The sequence below is a fragment of the Entelurus aequoreus genome, linkage group LG05 (genome assembly GCF_033978785.1).
Source record: "Entelurus aequoreus isolate RoL-2023_Sb linkage group LG05, RoL_Eaeq_v1.1, whole genome shotgun sequence".
Lineage (NCBI taxonomy): Eukaryota > Metazoa > Chordata > Actinopteri > Syngnathiformes > Syngnathidae > Entelurus > Entelurus aequoreus.
In genome coordinates this window covers 74,452,018-74,472,183 of record NC_084735.1, presented here as the reverse complement: position 1 = coordinate 74,472,183, position 20,166 = coordinate 74,452,018, and the positions used below count along the sequence as shown (strand labels likewise).

The 20,166-nt window shown below is 36.7% G+C and overlaps 2 protein-coding genes across 5 annotated transcripts in view; one reads left to right on the top strand and one right to left on the bottom strand.

The window, feature by feature from the left end:
• The window catches only part of LOC133651024 (protein POF1B-like), a 36,910-nt gene extending 29,428 nt beyond the window's left edge, over positions 1-7,482 (bottom strand). For 2 of the 3 annotated variants that reach the window (XM_062048893.1, XM_062048894.1), the window contains exon 1: positions 6,914-7,481. In XM_062048893.1, coding sequence (XP_061904877.1) covers positions 6,914-7,267 — 354 coding nt within the window. In that variant the 5' untranslated portion in view covers positions 7,268-7,481. Of the gene's footprint in view, positions 1-6,913 lie in introns of all 3 variants that reach the window. The other variant, XM_062048892.1, reaches the window with a different exon arrangement.
• A 2,083-nt stretch (positions 7,483-9,565) lies between these two features.
• LOC133651023 (putative monooxygenase p33MONOX) lies at positions 9,566-20,031 on the top strand. Of its 2 annotated transcripts, none has more exons than XM_062048891.1 (9): positions 9,566-9,713; positions 10,232-10,404; positions 12,083-12,143; positions 12,313-12,488; positions 14,700-14,817; positions 15,002-15,129; positions 15,203-15,306; positions 15,388-15,563; positions 17,947-20,031. In XM_062048891.1, exons 3-9 carry the CDS (start codon positions 12,119-12,121, stop codon positions 18,156-18,158), a joined length of 939 nt encoding a protein of 312 aa, XP_061904875.1. In that variant the 5' UTR covers positions 9,566-9,713; positions 10,232-10,404; positions 12,083-12,118; the 3' UTR covers positions 18,159-20,031. The 2 variants fall into 2 exon arrangements, with proteins under 2 accessions (XP_061904875.1, XP_061904873.1); XM_062048889.1 differs by having other exon boundaries at positions 9,567-9,713; positions 17,944-20,025.
• The last annotated feature ends 135 nt before the right edge of the window (positions 20,032-20,166 follow it).

Here is a 20,166-nt window from a genome sequence, read left to right as displayed (position 1 = left end):
GTGTCTACGACGACAACGTGACATGTGCCCCGAAACAACTAAACATGTAAGAGACTTAGTCTGAAGACTCACTTTTAATATTTTTTAAGTTTTATTTAATTTTGTTTTTAGTTAAAATATTTTAATAAGATGTTTTATTCATTAATACAAAGAGTTGATTGACCCTATACATTCAAAACAATAGTAAAAATGTTTTTTTTTAAAAAGGACCGTTTAGTCCCATATTTATTTATTTTTTTAAAGATTTGTATTTCTATTTTACTTTAAAAAAACAAAATTTTTACTATTTTACTTTTTTTAATGTGCTTTTCACTATTTTATGACAGGTGTTTGTGACACTTGCTGTAATAATAACAAGTTGAACTTTATTTAAATTTGTATCCAAATTAATTATTTTTAAATAGTATTACTTGTTTAATTTTGTATTTATTTTTTTGTACAAAAAATTTGAAACAATAACTAATAATAGCAATAACTTGAATAATAAGGTTCAAGAATGGACCAGTGCAGCACTCCATTTTTAAATACATTTATATTATTTGACTATACATTCTGTAAAAGTCATGTAACTGATGATGTGCTTTTTTTCTCCAAACCTCCATTTTTCTATGCATCTCTTGACTTTGGATTTTGATGTGTAGCTATAATATTGATTTTAAAAAGTCATCCAATACACTACAAATAGTTTTGATCATTTAAATGATGGCTGATGCACCTTTGTGCTCAAGAAAAGACCCTAATTTAACTATTTTAAGGCCAAAATATCAAATGTATCTCTCAGTATGATGCAGTAGAATACTCCTCCACTATTAAGTGCAACCACAGTTGTGTAGCTTGTATTATTTTGACTGTGTTGTATACCTCCCCTGTAGGCTTTATTTTGCTTTTGCCTTCAAACAGAAGTTTTTTGAGACTAGAAAGACACTAAACTAAGCAAACTCGTTGCCAAATTCCACACAGTGTTACATAATTAGCCTTTCAGGGCCGAGTGGCGGCACAACAACGTGAAGAATGTTACTGGCCTCAAACGCCTTGAATTAGTTACACTATTTTTCTTTGCACCATCACAGCAACTTTACAGCCTCACCTGGCAGCCTCTGCTCTATGCCGTGACAACCGGAAGTATCTATTTTGTACTGTGCAAAGGTTTGCTTTCCAATCATTACAATGATTGTTCAATAGCACAAGACGCAAATTAACTGCATTTGGTTTGTAAAGCCTAACGCCTTAAAGAGAACACAATAAGAACTTGTCTTTCCTGCACAGTGTTACTATAACAACATTGCTGCCAGCTATTTTTGTTTTCTTTTTTTTTGTGGTTTGTACTTGTTCATACACTTGCAAAGTACTGCACATTTTTGAAACAAAACAATTGCTTTAAAAATGTTTTTAATGTCTTTAATATATTAATACAATTTAATGAGTGGTCCAAATATATTTACTTTGAATTATTTTCAATATAATTTATTATAAATAATATTTTCTATTTTAATATTTTTTCTATATTCAACACATTACAAAATACTGTATTATCTAAGCCAGTACGTTTTACAATAAATGCATTTTAATACATTTTAAGTAGTATTTATATTCCTTATAAAACAATGGGTTAAATGTGTTAAAAATAATACAATTATTGAGTGGTCCAAATACATTTACTTGGAACTATTAAATAATATTTTTCAATTTTCAACACAGTACAAAACACTTATTGTTCAATACTTTTTAAGACATTATTTGATCCCATATGTGTCTAAATAAATGCATTTTATTATATTTTAGGAAGTAATATTATTCCTAACAAAAAGTTTAACATTTTTTTATAATCAATGTATTATTGGATATGTTTATACAATTTGATGAGTGCTTAAAATTGATTTACTTAGAATTAATTAAATTTAATTAATTAATACATTTAATTAATTACATTTCATTTTTAAAAATATTTTCAGTTATTCAACAAATTACAAAATACTTGCGTTTAAATACTTTAAAAAATAATAATTATCTGTCCAAATAAATGTTTTAATACATTTTAAGTGGTAACATTATTCCCAAGAAAACATTGTTAAAGTATTTGTATTAAGATTAAGATTAAAGTACCAATGATTGTCACACACACACTAGATGTGGCGAAATTTGTCCTCTGCATTTGTCCCATCCCCTTGGGGAGCAGTGGGCAGCAGCGGCGCCGCGCCCGGGAATCATTTTGGGGATTTAACCCCCAACTCCAACCCTTTGTTGCTGAGTGCCAAGCAGGGAGGTTATGGGTCCCATTTTTATAGTCTTTGGTATGACTCGGCTGGGATTTGAACTCCAACCTACCGATCTCAGGGCGGACACTCTACCCACTAGGCCACTGAGATTAAATGTAAAACGTGATAAATATAATAATACAATTTAATGAGTGGTCAAAATTAATTTAATTGGAATTTTTATAACTAATATCTTTCTGTATTGAACACGTTAGAAAATACTGTGGGTTTAAATACTTTTTTTAAAAGTAATAATACATTTTAAAATATGTTAAATAGTTTTATAATTCTGATTGTACATGTTTTTTATCATCACTAATTATTGAATATATTAATTCAATTTAATGGGTGATCCAGACACATATTTTACCGCCCGAATGCAGCTGAGATAGGCACCAGCACCCCCCGCGACCCAGAAAAAGGGACAGGCGGTAGAAAATGGATGTTTTAAATATGTTCTATCATCTTACTGTCATTTAACACCTTTTTAAATATTGCATATACATGTTTTATTTATTTTAATGTTTGTATTATATTGTCCATATTAGTCAAATTAAATGTATCTTCAATATATTACTAGAATTTTTTTTTTTATTAAAAAATATATACATATAATATACACACATAGGGACCTTAATTCATTTTTCAATAGCTTGTTTGTTTAACCAATCCTCCCTGTAATTATAGAATTAAATACAATGTATTGTATTTAATAATAATAATGTATTATATTTATACTTGATCATTTAATGACGTGTACACTGAAGCTGAGTATTTTCTAGACAAGATTTATTAGCCAAGCCTCCTAACTTTTGACCAAGGCAATCAAAATGGGCTGATCCAACCGAGTCAAAGAATGTTTGTTTTTTTCTGTCGTTAAACTTTAAGGTGTGCAATCTTGGCAGTCAATGTGGGGTGTGGCGCTTTCGCTGTCTCACAACTTCAGTTTCTCAAACAGAAGAACAAACGTCAACGGGTGAGGAAAACTGTTGGGATGAAAAGCAGCTTTACAAAATGTGAACAAAAACAGGTGAGGAATTCTTGCTGCACCGACAATTAGAGAGTCAGACAGGAGAAAATTAAAGCAAAAGTACAGAAAGCAGAAGAAGTTGCACTTAGTAAGAAAGGCCAAAAAGTTAGTGAGGTCAATCTAGGAGCATGTGTAGGACCTTCAATGTGTCATGAGGAGCTCATTGGAATGTGAGGGACACCATGTGACTTTTCAATTCACTCCATCGGGTAAGACCGATACATCACTGCTAGTAACTTCCACCATGACGACAGATTATTTCTCACGATAGGTTGCCACAAATCCAAGCAACGTGTTAGGAAACGCATGCATTCAGACACCACACCAAATACTTTCTTTTTAAGCATGCGTCACATCACGACACAAAAACAGAAGCTCCAGAAATGGCTCCAGAAAACGCATGCAAAGACGGAGCCAAAATGTCAACCAACCTAAACTTTGCATGCGCTCACAATCTGAACACCCACAATATCATCTGCATTAAAGTGGAACCTAAAAAGTCTAACCAAATTTAGTTTAAATCGTATATTACAGTTTAAACTAACATTTAGTGTGGTATTGGCGAATCTTGTTTGACTTTATGTCAGTGAGTATTAAAGGAATTAACGCAGCAATTTTGACGTTTTTTTGTGACACGGCCACATTACGGTACAAAGGAGCAACAATTTAAAAGTTCCATAGTGGAACTTACTGCCTCCTTGGCGAGGCTGTGACAGTATAACTACTATAATATGATCAACATTATTTACATACACAATAGGAATCTATTCATAAACGGTGTAATGCTAAACCACGGTAGAACTTTCCACAGTTTGTATTACTTTTTTAAATTATCGTGAAACCCTGCTAACATGGAAACAAGAGACACTAACGTCAATCTCCAATCTAAACTTGTACACTGCAAAAAAGAGTTCCCAAAATATAGGATAAAAATACTAGAATTTAGGAAAAGGAATATTAAAAACTTGTGAAATTTTCTGTCCATGCAGCCAGTTAATTTTACTTGATAAGACATCCTAAATTAAGATTTACATATCTCGAAATTAGCAAGACTTTTAAGATTGAAATACTTATTTTATCCTGAAAACAAGCATTATCCAACTTGCAATTGTTAAATTAAGCGTCCTCGGAATGTTGCAGAATCTTTAAACAAGATGTTATATGTGGGGAAATCCAAAATATTGTATTTGAATAGTTATTTTCCCAATTTTTAAATTGTTAAACTAGAATAGAAAAAATATAATTATCCATGCTAAAATTAAGATTATGCTGTAAAGTCAATGACAAAAGATAACTCAATAGTAAGGGACATTTCTAGAAAAAAATTTTAAATCTTGGCAAGTGGCAAATCATTTGCAGTGTATAAACATTAAACAATACTGTGTGAGCAACTAAGATATTTAATTGTGCACATTAAGACTACCGGTACAAGGTGTGCTCTCCGAGACATAGAGATCGATCAATATGACAACAGGAAGGGAATTTGCGTGACATCACTAAAAACGGACGTGACGTACCCAACCCACATTTTTCTCTTTATCATTAAAAAAAAAAAAAAAAACTTTTACAAATTAAAACAAAGAAGATCTACATATTTAATCACTAACATAAAAATATTATGACTCTTAAGTGGCCAGAACAATATTATTATAGAACTCATGTATGCTGCCAAGACAGCATATTGTGCAGCTATTTATTTATTGAATTTAATTTATTTGAAATAAAAGTTGGTTATAAGAGTTTATGAATACTTTTTGAGCAATGATTACCATGATCATTTTGGTGACAATAACCGAAATAAATACATTTTCATATCGCTACATCCCTAATACACAAATGTACTTTCACCATGTGAATGCTAGCTAGTATCCACTATGTATACACAATGGCAAATACCATGAGACTTAATCTAGGTCAGCATCAAAGGAATTAACAAATCAAAGAATTAATTAATTTGTTTGGCTTTTTTTTGTTATGCCACAACATTAGGGTACCAGTAATGTCAAAGAGCAGAAGTGTGATGATAACCATAGAACATAAATTAGCATGCAAGCTAGGATGTCATTAACATGAATTATACAAAAACGTATTTTTACCAAGTAAATGCTAACAGGGCGTTAGTTATACGTAATTTCAATTTTATTGGACGTTGCAGAATTCCTACATTTCCTTTCCGTATAAATATGTGTGAGTAATACACTTATTGGCTACAACATTAGGTAAACCTGCAATGTACAAGTATATGCATGCAACACTTTTGTTGGCACAATTTCATCAGGACCTCCCCTCCCAATACGCAGAGCATGCATGGAAAAAGCGCATGGAAAATTGTAATAAATGACAGGGTGCCTTAAAAGAAATTCTACCAAATGTATTCCTAGCCCTTCCCTGCTCCTTCACTGATAAGAATATAATGGTGTACAGTGTTGGTGCGTGCCTTGAAAGGCAGTAGTATTAGGTTTTAATCCTGGCAGGAGTTATTTCAGAACGATTGATTGATTGATTGATTAAGTTTAGTTTATTTCGAACATGAGCACACTTACAATAGACTACATCACACATGATTTCAAAGATGTATAAACGTATGTTAAAATTGTGCCGACCAGTCTAGAGTGAGCTGGGATAGGCTCCAGCTTACCTGCGGCCCTAATGAGGATTATAGAAATGGTTGGATGTAAAAATAGTTGTGCACTAAAAAAATATCTAATTAATTTTCCATGAATTTGTTTTCTTACAAAACATGCATCCAAATAAAGTAAATAAAAGTGTAGAAAATTTGTTGTAGAGTGAGCAGGTGTACCTATAAATTTACTTTTTTTTAGAGAGCTAAAATGTATTGCAATAAAGTGCAACAACAACAAAAGCGTGTTGCGTTCAAGGACCATGCAAGTGGTTGGATGTAAAAATTGTTTTGCCCTAAAAAAAATATCTAATTAATTTTCCATGAATTTGTTTTCGTACAAAACACGCATCCAATTAAATTTTAAATTATACAAATCGTAAATAAAAGTGTAGAAAATGTGTTGTAGAGTGAGCAGGTGTACCTATAAATGTACTTTTTTTTAGAGAGCTAAAATGTATTGCAATAAGTGCAACAAGAAAAGCGTGCTGCGTTCAAGGACCATGCAAGTGGTTGGATGTAAAAAATTGTTTTGCACTAAAAAAATATCTAAGTAATTTTCCATGAGTTTGTTTTCGTACAAAACACGCATCCAATTAAATTTTAAGCTATAAAAATCGGAAATAAAAGTGTAGAAAATTAGTTGTAGAGCGAGCAGGTGTACCTTTAAATGTACTTTTTAAGAGAGCTACAATTTGTAGCAATAAATTGCAACAAGAAAAGCGTGCTGCGTTCAAGGACCATGCAAGTGGTTGGATGTAAAAAAAATGTTTTGCACTAAAAAAATATCTAATTAATTTTCCATGAGTTTGTTTTCGTACAAAACACGCATCCAATTAAATTTGAAGCTATAAAAATCGTAAATAAAAGTGTAGAAAATTAGTTGTAGAGCGAGCAGGTGTGCCTTTAAATGTACTTTTTAAGAGAGCTACAATGTGTAGCAATAAATTGCAACAAGAAAAGCGTGCTGCGTTCAAGGACCATGCAAGTGACCGACCGTAACCTCACCTGTTGCTGCTGCAGCAGGTCCAGGCTGCTGACGTTCAAGCCTTGGACGCCCTGCAGGTAGACCGGCGACACCATCTGCTGCATGACGGGCTGCTGCATGACGGGCTGCTGCATGAACACGTACGACGGCTGCTGCACGTACGACTGCTGCTGCACTGCCTGCTGCATCGGCACCAGGTAGCGAAGTGTGCTGTAGTTGCCGTTGACGGCGGTGTACTGCAGCGGCGAGGCCGAGCGAGCCGCCGTCGTCGTCGTCAGCACCGTGCCGCTGCTCACCGGCTCCGGCGAGGGCGAGGCGACGTTCATGGTCCGATAGGTGGTCGTGGTGGTCTGCCGGTTTCTCTTCAACGACATCGTTGTGCGGATTGAAGGCAACTCAAAGGAACAAAAAGTTCGTATAAAGTTTTGGAAGTCGGCGGTTGTTAGCGCTGCGAGTGCCGCGGTGCTACTTCCTCATCTGCGGGCAGCACAAAAGAGGAAAGTCCGGTTGGAGGAGTCGGGCAATCTGCCTTTACACAGCGCGGAGGGAGGTGCTCTGCCCTTCGCTGGAGGTGGGCGGATCACACGGTAATAACCTTGCAGTGGGGAGAAAACACGAGTGTTCACATTGGGCTCTAAATGTGATGTCACTGGTAGCCATGGCAACGTTCAATGCTCCTTACATGAATGTGAAGCCTTTTGTTTCGCATCACTACGTCGAGTTAGACAGGAGTGTGTACACAAATGCAACATACAAGCACATATATTTAGTAAAAGGTGGCTATTTGATTGTTTTTCATTACTTTTTCTTCAAATGTCTAAAAAGGTGGTGCTATGTCCACCACTAGATGGAAACAATGAACCACTAATAGATATATAGTACTTTTTTTTAAAATTCTTATTATTAAATCAACATAAACAACACAAGATACACTTACAGTTTAGTGCACCAACCCAAAAACCCTCCCTCCCCTATTCACACTCATTCACACGAAAGGGTTGCTTCCTTCTGTTATTAATATTCTGGGTTCCTAAAATATATATCAATGCAGTCTGCAAGGGATACAGTCCGTGAAGCACACATGATTGTGTGTGCTGCTGGTCCACTAATAGTACTAACTAGGGCTGTGAATCAATCAATCAATCAATGTTTATTTACATAGCCCTAAATCACAAGTGTCTCAAAGGGCTGTACAAGCCACAACGACATCCTCGGTACAGAGCCCACATACGGGCAAGGAAAAACTCACCCCAGTGGGACGTCTTTGGGAGTCCCACGATTCGATTCAATATCGATTCTTGGGGTCACGATTCGATTCAAAATCGATTTTTTTTTTAATTCAACACGATTCTCGATTCAAAAACGATTTTTTTTTTCCCGATTCAAAACGATTCTCTATTCATTCAATACATAGGATTTCAGCAGGATCTACCCCAGTCTGCTGACATGCAAGCAGAGTAGTAGATTTTTGTAAAAAGCTTTTATAATTGTAAAGGACAATGTTTCATCAACTGATTGCAATAATGTACATTTGTTTTAACTATTAAATGAACCAAAAATATGACTTATTTTATCTTTGTGAAAATATTGCACACAGTGTGTTGTCAAGCTTATGAGATGTGATGCAAGTGTAAGCCACTGTGACACTATTGTTCTTTTTTTATATTTTTTATAAATGTCTAATGATAATGTCAATGAGGGATTTTTAATCACTGCTATGTTGAAATTGTAACTAATATTGATACTGTTGTTGATAATATTCATTTTTGTTTCACTACTTTTGGTTTGTTCAGTGTCGTGTTTGTGTCCTCTCAATTGCTCTGTTTATTGCAGTTCTGAGTGTTGCTGGGTCAGGTTTGGTTTTGGAATTGGATTGCATTGTTATGGTATTGATGTGTATTGTTTTGTTGGATTGATTAATTTAAAAAAAAATCGATTTTTTAAAAATGAGAATTGATTCTAAATCGCACAATGTGAGAATAATCGCGATTCAAACTCGAATCGATTTTTTCCCACACCCCCAGTACTAACCTTTAACAGTTAATTTTACTCATTTCCATTAATTACTAATTTCTATGTAACTGTTTTTATTGTATTTTTAAAAAAAAAATAGTTCAAGAAAATGTTTTTTATTTATTTTTTTATTTTTTAAATATATAGATAGTACTTTATTGATTCCTTCAGGAGAGTTCTCTCAGGAAAATTACAATTCCAGCAGCAGTGTACAGATATGAGATATAATTTAAAAAGTAAATAATGGAGGTATAAATGGAAATAAAATAGAAAATATAAAAATAAAAAGTAACAATAAGAGAAAACAATATAACAGTAAAAATAAGAATATAACAAGAGAAACTAGGCAGTAGTGACCATGTTATGGAAAAAAACGGTGATACTGTCGATTATATGAAAGATGTGATGCACCGTTTAAAGTGTATTGCACTGTTAATTTCAGTATTATTGCTTTGCGTCCCCTGTCATCCTAGTACCAAGTATTGTATAGTATTGCATTCAAATATAAGTACAATACAGTGTTTTATTAGAACTGATGTAGTTGTACAAAGTGTCAATAGGACAACAATACTCAATAAAAAGGTAATTATTAGGAGAAACAACAATAATCTCTCCGAAATGACTAGCAACCAATTCTCGCGAGACTGCAACGTGACGTTCAAGTTCCTCCATACCGGAAGTCCTGTAACGACAGGGCATAATAATAATGGCCGCCGAGCGTATTTTCAGCCATTCCACAAACTGCCCACTCACCAGCGGGAGGTTACGGGCGTTCCTATAGCCGTCCTGAATCCAGCCTTAGCCCCGGTAAGAAAGATAATAGACGAGAGATGTCGTCCCGTCTCCAGCTGTGAGACATCGTCCGTCAGCGAGATAACCAAAATGAACTCTGCTGCGCTTTTTTGTCCTCATAGCTTGTTTTAAAACTCACATCACGCATAAATTACATCTTTTAACGTTTGTTTTTAAATTCTGCGTAGGTGACATGCACCCACACCTTTGTTTTGTTGAAACAATTCGTGTTGTTGAAGCTAACCGCTACTTATTGTCATTGTGCGTCATTTTAAGGCTATCTCCTTTTTACACAATGAGGTGGTTTTGTTTGTGAGGCAAGTAATGCGTTCTTATTTGTGCCACCATCATCATCATCGTTTCTTTTTATTCCTTTCATGAAAATGCATATATACAAGCCATATACCGTTGACACTTTCATTGTTTTTTTAGTTTCTTATACATTTCCATGATCAGAAAGGAGCAGATGGAAGAATACTATTGTTATATTTAGCTACCAAGATGCACTGTTGACACGTCTGCTCTTTTTGCAGTTGTTCCTCTTTCCTCTGGACCTGACTGTTACCCACAGTGCTTTGCCAGAGGGCCTGTTTGGTCACAGCCAGCCTGATGTAACCTCTCCATCAGTCCTGCCGACAGCACAGAGCCACCTCAGGACGGGATGCGCCTCTCTACTGCCTGCTCTACACTGCTGATATAATCACAGGCATGTCTCCGCCTATTATGGTTTAAATGCTGCGCATTGCCATCATTCCTTACAAACCCCGTTTCCATATTAGTTGGGAAATTGTGTTAGATGTAAATATAAACGGAATACAATGATTTGCAAATCATTTTCAACCCATATTCAGTTGAATATGCTACAAAGACAACATATTTGATGTTCAAACTGATAAACATTTTTTTTTGTGCAAATAATCATTAACTTTAGCATTTGATGCCAGCAACACGTGACAAAGAAGTTGGGAAAGGTGGCAGTAAATACTGATCAAGTTGAGGAATGCTCATCAAACACTTATTTGGAACATCCCACAGGTGAACAGGCAAATTGGGAACAGGTGGGTGCCATGATTGGGTATAAAAGTAGATTCCATGAAATGCTCAGTCATTCACAAACAAGGATGGGGCGAGGGTCACCACTTTGTCAACAAATGCGTGAACAAATTGTTGAACAGTTTAAGAAAAACCTTTCTCAACCAGCTATTGCAAGGAATTTAGGGATTTCACCATCTACGGTCCGTAATATCATCAAAGGGTTCAGAGAATCTGGAGAAATCACTGCACGTAAGCAGCTAAGCCCGTGACCTTCGATCCCTCAGGCTGTACTGCATCAACAAGCGACGTCAGTGTGTAAAGGATATCACCACATGGGCTCAGGAACAATTCACAAACCCACTGTCAGTAACTACAGTTGGTCGCTACATCTGTAAGTGCAAGTTAAAACTCTCCTATGCAAGGCGAAAACCGTTTATCAACAACACCCAGAAACGCCGTCGGCTTCGCTGGGCCTGAGCTCATCTAAGATGGACTGATACAAAGTGGAAAAGTGTTCTGTGGTCTGACGAGTCCACATTTCAAATTGTTTTTGGAAACTGTGGACGTCGTGTCCTCCGGACTAAAGAGGAAAAGAACCATCCGGATTGTTATAGGCGCAAAGTTGAAAAGCCAGCATCTGTGATGGTATGGGGGTGTATTAGTGCCCAAGACATAAGTAACTTACACATCTGTGAAGGCGCCATTAATGCTGAAAGGTACATACAGGTTTTGGAGCAACATATGTTGCCATCCAAGCAACGTTATCATGGACGCCCCTGCTTATTTCAGCAAGACAATGCCAAGCCACGTGTTACATCAACATGGCTTCATAGTAAAAGAGTGCGGGTACTAGACTGGCCTGCCTGTAGTCCAGACCTGTCTCCCATTGAAAATGTGTGGCGCATTATGAAGCCTAAAATACCACAACAGAGACCCCCGGACTGTTGAACAACTTAAGCTGTACATCAAGCAAGGATGGGAAAGAATTCCACCTGAGAAGCTTAAAAAATGTGTCCTCAGTTCCCAAACGTTTACTGAGTGTTATTAAAAGGAAAGGCCATGTAACACAGTGGTGAAGATGCCCTTTCCCAACTACTTTGGCACGTGTTGCAGCCATGAAATTCTAAGTTAATTATTATTTGTAAAAAAAAAAAAAAAAAAGTTTATGAGTTTGAACATCAAATATCTTGTCTTTGTAGTGCATTCAATTGAATATGGGTTGAAAAGGATTTGCAAATCATTGTATTCCGTTTATATTGACATCTAACACAATTTCCCAACTCAAATGGAAACGGGCTTTGTACTTGGCTATCCTGCAAATGTAATAATGCAGTTTTATATTCCCTCAGGGCTGCTGAAGCTTTCCTCGTAATAGTACAGAAGCTATGTCGGGTTCAGGTGACTTGCCAGGTGAGATTTTGTGTTGGAAAAGCAATATTAATCCTAAAAGCATACCGTGTACTGCCATCAGTTGGTCATTTGAACACCTGACATCAACACGTCACTCCTAATGTCCTCAGGTTAAAATCAAACTGTACCACAATTTGACAAGTGACACGATCCATATGTGCGTCCGCAGCTATCGAAGGTTCCGGGATGGGAGGGATGAAGCTTCCCATCGGGATGACCCGGAGGGCGATAAGCTATGACGACAATCTGGAGGCCCCCATGTCCACGCCCCCCCACGACATCAACATCACCAACCTTTGGAGACGCCCAGTCGTGCCGGACAGGAAGTTCAACCAGCTAGCTGAGGTGAGAGCACCTCCCACATCATCCTTACCTGAAGTTTATTCTTTCAAAACCAATGCTTTTACCCCCTCATAATTCAACAACTCAGTTTGACATGTATTCTCTCATTTCATAATAGTCTTATTTTTTCCTTATGGGTTACAATTTTGACTTCATTTTATATAGTGCAACCAACATTACTTTGCAATTCTAAAAATTATTGACATGAATCTTACAAGTCAAGATTGGATTCCGATTCTTGGAGTCACAATTCGATCTATAATCGATTCTCGATTCAACACAAATCTCAATTCAAACAGACTCTCGCAATGTATCATTTGGTATATTAAATTTAATAAAACCTTTTCCAAACAGTTACAGGCTACACACAAGCCCATCCTGGCTGCTGACTTATATGTAAACACAAAGATGGCCTAAAATTGTGTCTTTTGAAAGTTGTATTTTATGGAAAAAAATAGATTCTTAAAAATTATGAATCTGTAAAAAATAAGAATCGCAATTAGCATGTGAATGTATTTTTTTCAGCGCCACTACTAAAGATTACAACTCTTTACAGTAAAATTATGACTTTAATTCTGTAAATCACAATTTTTAAATGTATAAGACAATTTTTCTTCATAATAGTGCTATTATAGTCTTGTAAAGTGCAGTACCAATCATTGTTTTCCACAGGACTGTAATCATTCATAGCAGGGGGGGGGGGGGCTGATGTAATGACGTAATTCTAATTGGTAGTTGCATGTAAGTGTAATGGATGCTGTAGTAAAGATAAATAACATTTAAGGGGAGTAAAAAAACATGGAACGCCTGCCACAAGTAAATGTCCCTAAGGAAACACTGCTAATTACTATTACTTAATTATTTTGATATTGCTGTTTTTTTACCTTGTAATTTTGTAACTTTAATAACATAAATTTAGGACTTTATTTTTATATTATTTTGATTCAGATTCTTTAACTTCTCGCAGTTGTATTACGGTATTTTCCGCACTATAAGGCGCACCGGATTATAAGGCGCACCTTCAATGAATGGCATATTTTAAAACGTTGTTCATATATAAGGCGCGCCGCATTATAAGGTGCATAGAATAGACGCTATAGTAGAGGCTGGGGTTACGTTATGCATCCATTAAATGGAGCTGCGCTAAAGGGAATGTCAACAAAACAGTCAGATAGGTCAGTCAAACTTTATTAATAGATTACAAACCAGCGTTCTGACAACTCCTTTCACTCCCAAAATGAATAAACAGCTGTTTTATTATTTACCCAGAGGTAAAGTCAGTGACGTGGTGTTTTGTTTCTCTTTTTACAACAGCAAGGTATAACATGTAGTGCAACATTTATATCACATAGTGGAGGGGAACTTTTCCCTGATTCAATAAACACGTAAAAAACAGTCTGATACTGTTACGGTAAATCAAACGTTAGTGCAATCACAATATAGTAACACTCGAAATAGTGCAGAGCAGTAAAAATATATCACTAACTCAACGTTGCTCAAACGTTAATGTCATACAACACTACACACAAACATGTAAAGCTCACTTTATGAAGTTATTCCTCATCCACGAATCCCTCGAATTCTTCTTCTTCAGTGTCTGAATTAAACAGTTGGGCGAATACGGCATCCAACATGCCCGCATCCGTCTCGTCGAAGTCGTCATTAATCGAGTCAGTGTCGCTGCTGCTCCCGTGTTCTACTGCGGGACTGATCGTCTTAAGTTTAAACTCTGCGTCGTAAGTGTGTCTCTTAATAGGAGCCATTTTGGGGGTCTTTACATAAACAAACAAATGGAAATGAAATGGCACGCCTCGCGCAGTCATGTATCCCAGCATGCACCGCACGCTTCTTCTTCTTCTACGGGGGAAAATGAAGATGGGGAAAATGAAGTTGGCGGCTGCTTACCGTGGTTGCGATTGATTGATTGATTGAAACTTTTACCTGTTGGAGGCTCAATATTGGTCCATATATAAGGCGCACTGTCAGCTTTTGACAAAATTGGAGGTTTTTAGGCGCGCCTTATAGTGCGGAAAATACGGTACTTCATTTGCACGGTACTTTTTCTTTTCTTTGTGAAAAAAATATTTTTAGTATGTCTTTATTGTATATTGTACATCTGGATGGTGTTGGTAAACCTTTGCTTTTCCTTTTTTAAAGTGAAACACTATCTTAACTTAATATTTCTAATGTCCATTGTGGGTTTTTTTTCATCAGGAGGAAGAAGGCGGTGGTTCTGTGCGTCAGTCTAATTTTTCCAACAGCCCCCCCTCCAGGTCACAAAGTGTGGTGAAGACCAAGGCCTCCTCCATGATCCTCAACTCTCTCATCACCAGTAAGACAATGACAGCAATTGTCTACATTAATATTTTAAATATGTGTTTGGAATAACAGAGCTAGTGTTTTCAAAAATGTGTAACTCTGACAAAATAAATAGACCACAGACAAATGTTCACTATTGTTCTCAGTAGAACATATAAAAAATTCTAAGGCAGTTATGTTTTTTTGTTTTTTTTTAGAGCAGACTCATGAAAGCATGCACAAGTTTGAGCAGAAGGCGGGGCTGACGGACTCCAGCTACATGCCCCACAAAGGCCTCAATGCAGAGGAGACGCGCCGCCTCCACCGTATGCCTGAATCCTTCCAGGTAAGACGCATGCATATCAAGGGGCTGTACAAGATAGCAAAAGCACTCCACTAATTGTTTTGCTGATGTGCAGAAAATGCAGATCCAAAGCATGGAGACCCGAGAGGAGCACCAGAGCTCCTCGGCCCAGTCCACTCCAACCACCACTCCGCACAGCTCCCCTACACAGCAGCGCAGGTACACTCAAACTAACCCGCGCGACGAGCGCCAAGTGACCGCATCCGAGCTCACACGTATCTTCACTCCCGATTGGTGCAGGACCTGGTTTAGCAGCACGAGCTCTGACATCAGCGTCAGCTCCACAAACAGCAGCGTGGACCTAGGAGGAGGAGATGCGGCGGGAGGAGGCGTATTGGAACGCTGGGGCGTGTTTGGGCCACGGCCTTTCGTACATAAGTCCACCTCGGACCTGGGCTCCGATCCATCTAATGCAGGTAAACAAAGCTGACGTTTTGCATAACGTAAAACTACAAGAAAAGTGCATGAAAATGTGTAAATAAATACACGGAACAAGCCGGCTGTGCCCATGTAAACACACAGAGGTGACATCAGGTTGTCGTCCTACATAAACAAAAAAGGGGGTGGGTTAATAAGTGAATGGACGACCTTCAGACTGGTGGCCATATTGGATTAGTGGGTTAATGACAGCAGCAGCCAGCAGAGGAGCACAGTTGTTTGTGTACACATAAATGAATCAGCACAAGCCGTTTGCATGACTTTAGGTAGGTAACTTAAAAATATAAGTACTGTAGTTTGTCATATTCTCAAATAGTGTGGGGGGCCCCTGGTGGGGGTCCCGGGTGACCTCGTCGAACATGTTTTTTTTTTTTGCTGTACTACAATATGACTACGCGTATGTAGCCCTTTGCTTCACTATGACTATAGTGGATGAAGAGGAACGACTAGTGTGTGGTTGTTGTTGTTTTTTTAATATTATGCAGAGGTGTACTTATAACAATTTTATAGCGAAGTTATACTATTTGTAGTCACGGTGGGGAGGGGGGGAGAGAAAAATATTTTATTTGTATGGGGGCGACGAAAGAGAAAATAATTGAGATGCAATGTCATATATTAATCAAGGTTGTTTTTTTTTACTCAACTGCAGAGTATATATATGTTTGTATAAATGCATCTTATATAGTTAAAAGAGTTAAAGTACCAATGATTGTCACACACACACTAGGTGTGGTGAAATTTGTCCTCTGCATTTGACCCATCCCCTTGATCACCCCCTGGGAGGTGAGGGGAGCAGTGGGCAGCAGCGGTGCCGCGCCCGGGAATCATTTTGGTGATTTAACCCCCAATTCCAAGCCTTGATGCTGAGGGAGGTAATGGGTTCCATTTTTATAGTCTTTGGTATGACTCGGCCGGGGTTTGAACTCACAACCTACCGATCTCAGGGCAGACACTCTAACCACTAGGCCACTGAGTAGGTAGTATAATATATAATAGAGGTGCTTCAAGAAATCGATTCAAATCCAAGTCACGATTCTTATTTATTTCAATTCTAAATCAATTCATAATTTAAAAAATCGATTCTTGAAAGTTTTTTAAAATCATTTTTTTTACCAAATAATAATGCGAAATTTGGTTTGACTCAATAATCTTGCTGAATCGGGGAATTGATTCTGAATCCCAATTTTATAATATATTATATTCACATAGAAGTAGTAATTACAATAACTATTTTTTTAAATGTGTGTGTGTGTATGTGTGTGTGTGTGTGTGTGTGTGTGTGTGTGTGTGTGTGTGTGTGTGTGTGTGTGTGTGTGTGTGTGTGTATGTATACACACACACACAAACGTGTATGAATGTGTGTGTGTATATATATATTATTACACATTATATATATGTATACATGTGTGTGTATATATATATATATGTGTGTAATAATATATATATATATATACATATACACACACACACACACATGTATGTGTATATATATATATATATAGATATAGATCTATATATATAGATATATATAGATCTATATCTATATATATATATATATATATATATATATACATACATACATACACGTGTGTGTGTATGTGTATATATATATATATATATATATATATATACACACACATTATATATATATTTATATACAGTATATAGTGTGTACATATATATATATAAAAAAATGTGTGTGTGTGTGTGTATCTATGTGTATACACATGTATATATTATTACAATTACTGTAGCAATTATATGTACTTTTACATATATTCCCATAAAATATTGCAGCCAAGCCAGATTGTTTTAGTATTTTTTTTAAAACTGCATTTTTTTTAAAACTGCTACCACCTGAACAAGAGTAAAAATTAAAAAAAATAACAAAAATGTACAGAAAAAACATAAATAACAGGTACAAAATCAACTCGAGCAATAAACCACAAAATAAAAAATTACACCAAAATAGTCTCTCACTAGTTAAAAACTACTAATTCTATTGTACATGTAGTAAAATAATTCTACTGCATAGTATGCGTTGTTTAATTTTTTCACTCATTGAAAAGTAGATTCATGTCACTTTCTTTGAGAACTTCATACTTTTCCTTAAAACGTGTCCTATTTGACCCCTTTACAGATCACATCAGTTCTGCAGGTGGTCTGTGTTGTGGTAGAGATGTCGACTTTGTAAAATAATCCCAATAATTCATCAGCGTAGTGTTTTTTTTCTTAGTGTGGAGGCTGCCACATTTTTTTCCAATCAAAAACGTGGTCCAGGAGGCTACAATGTAATCAAAGCTAAATCCATCCACCCCCCCCCCCCCCCCCCCCCCCCCCCTTCTGTCTTTACCATAGCAGGCTTTGCACTGCAGGTGTACCGCGGTGCCCAGAAGCCGAGCGCCATGGAGGTCATGAAGGCCCAGGCCACTCGACTGGCCGACGGCCCCGACGCCCAGAAAGTAGCACCACCCAAAATGGAGATCCCGATGGTGGAGGGTCGGCGACAGGGGGCGCGCCCGCACAAGCTCAAGCCACGAGATATGAACATCCTGACGCCCTCCGGCTTCTAGGCGCTGATGAAGTCTTAAGTCTGATCTGTTACCTGATTTGCCGCTCCTCCTTATTATGAACGCATCATTCAATTGAGTCAGCTAATGTGAAACGAGCATGGCGATGTCCACAATCATTATCTGACATATGTGGTTGACTTTCCAATTTCACTCACACATAGTGGCAGCTCTTGAAGACATAAAATGAATATTCGAATCTAATGTAAACCATTTCATAAAACTCTCGTAGTACGTGTACTGGCATACATATAATCATGGCTTATATGTTAAAACACTTCCAGTTTAAAAAAAAATGTCTCCATTGAAAATCATTTAATTGTATTTAATAGTTCCCTGAAAGGGACAAGCAGTAGAAAATGGATAGATGGAGGAAGTTTACTAGTTTTCCTGAACATTTTGGTCAAATTCTGAATTCTACAACTTGATTCTGCATTAGAAGTTCTACTGTTTGTGAGGGAGTTGGCGAATGTGCCCCTAATTTGTTGGCTTTAGAAGCTATTCTTCCCCACAGGCAATAACGTAAATTTAATTGATACTTTACAAGTGGGACTTAATAGGCACGTTTTCATGAAAATTGTGTTCAAAATACTGACTTCAGGCACATCCCAGCAGGCTCAAGACATTCAAACAATGTTGAAAACTTGTTGAATTAGGTCCTGACGTCGAGCAAACTCAAACCTAACGGAACAACATGCTTTTTGACAACGTTTAATTAATGTTAGGGTCTGACGTTGAGTTGACCATTGAATTTGGTCATTTCCCAACATCCACGGTGTCTCAATTTACAAATACAACTATTTTTGCAACGTTGTTTCAAAGTCAGTTTTAAAAGACGCGTACATATAATCAATGTCTTGTGCCTGCTGGGATGCGACCTTAGCGTTTACTAGCTACCTAAGGGACCCCTGTTACGGTTACTGCCGCCAAGTGAGCTACGATGCATTCACTATAATCTCGCAAAAAAAAGATTTTGTGACAATTATAACCTAAATCCTAAAATATTATTATCCAAATTAACAAATTTTACATGGACCCATATGCAGCTTTATAAAACTTTCCATATTCCATTTTAAATGTACTGAAACACAATTTTAACTGCACTTTAGCTTCCTTTCTAGCACCAGAGATATGAGTATTTTTCTTTGTCATGCTGCACTGCTAATTAATGACTTATATGAAATGTGTGGCAAAAAGGAGAAAATATACAAAACATGCAGACTCCCACGATTACATATTATAGTCTTTGTTTTCTTTTGTTTAACGTCGCCTCTGTATTATTTAGATGTTTTAATGAATACATATGTATGTGTAGTGAGATGATTACATTTCTTGTTTTTGTCGTCAAATTTTGTTATAAAGAAAAAAACCTTTTGCTTTTCAATGTTGGATTTTTTTTGTCAGAAAAAGAAGCTTTGAAACCAACAATTAGATCCATACTATGATGTCAAAATATTTCTCAGAGGTTTTTAGTTGTGAGGTTGGATGTCCTGTTAGTAAAGCATTGTTATTATTGCACTTATTTTTTTTTTTATTGAGGATCAGCCGCTTTACTGGCAAAAGAGACCGTTACGTACCTCTTACCCCTCTATGGCGTTCCTGTTACCCCTCTATGGCGTTCCTGTCAGCCGGCTGTGGCGTCCCCATGTCCTTTAGAAAACGCAGCAGCTGTGAATAGTAAATGTCTTTCTGTCTGTGGGACTGAAGGCTGTCTCTAAATGTAATCTGTTCACGAGCCTTTGGCTTGATTCAGAAAGTCTTAATGTGAGAATAAACGCAGAATTCTCATCTAAAGTCATTGTGTCTTCCATATTTTTAAAACTTCCTGCTACCAAGGTGATTAGATTTGGATGCACTTGTCTGCACTTTTGGTTCAGAGACAATTTCCGTGTATTACTGTGTCGTTAAAATTGCACTGCCGATATAAAATACAGCTACAAGTTTCTTTTCAGTGTTTGTTTTTTTTATATAAAAGCTCATTCATGCAAACACAGCAATGCTTCCTTTATGT

Bases quoted from the DNA above. Each gene is read 5' to 3' on its own strand.
- LOC133651023 (XM_062048889.1), top strand. From the start codon at position 12,119: ATGTCGGGTTCAGGTGACTTGCCAG. The intron at 15,130-15,202 runs GTAAGACGCATG...GCTGATGTGCAG, and splicing joins GTATGCCTGAATCCTTCCAG to AAAATGCAGATCCAAAGCAT. The intron at 15,307-15,387 runs GTACACTCAAAC...CGATTGGTGCAG, and splicing joins TCCCCTACACAGCAGCGCAG to GACCTGGTTTAGCAGCACGA.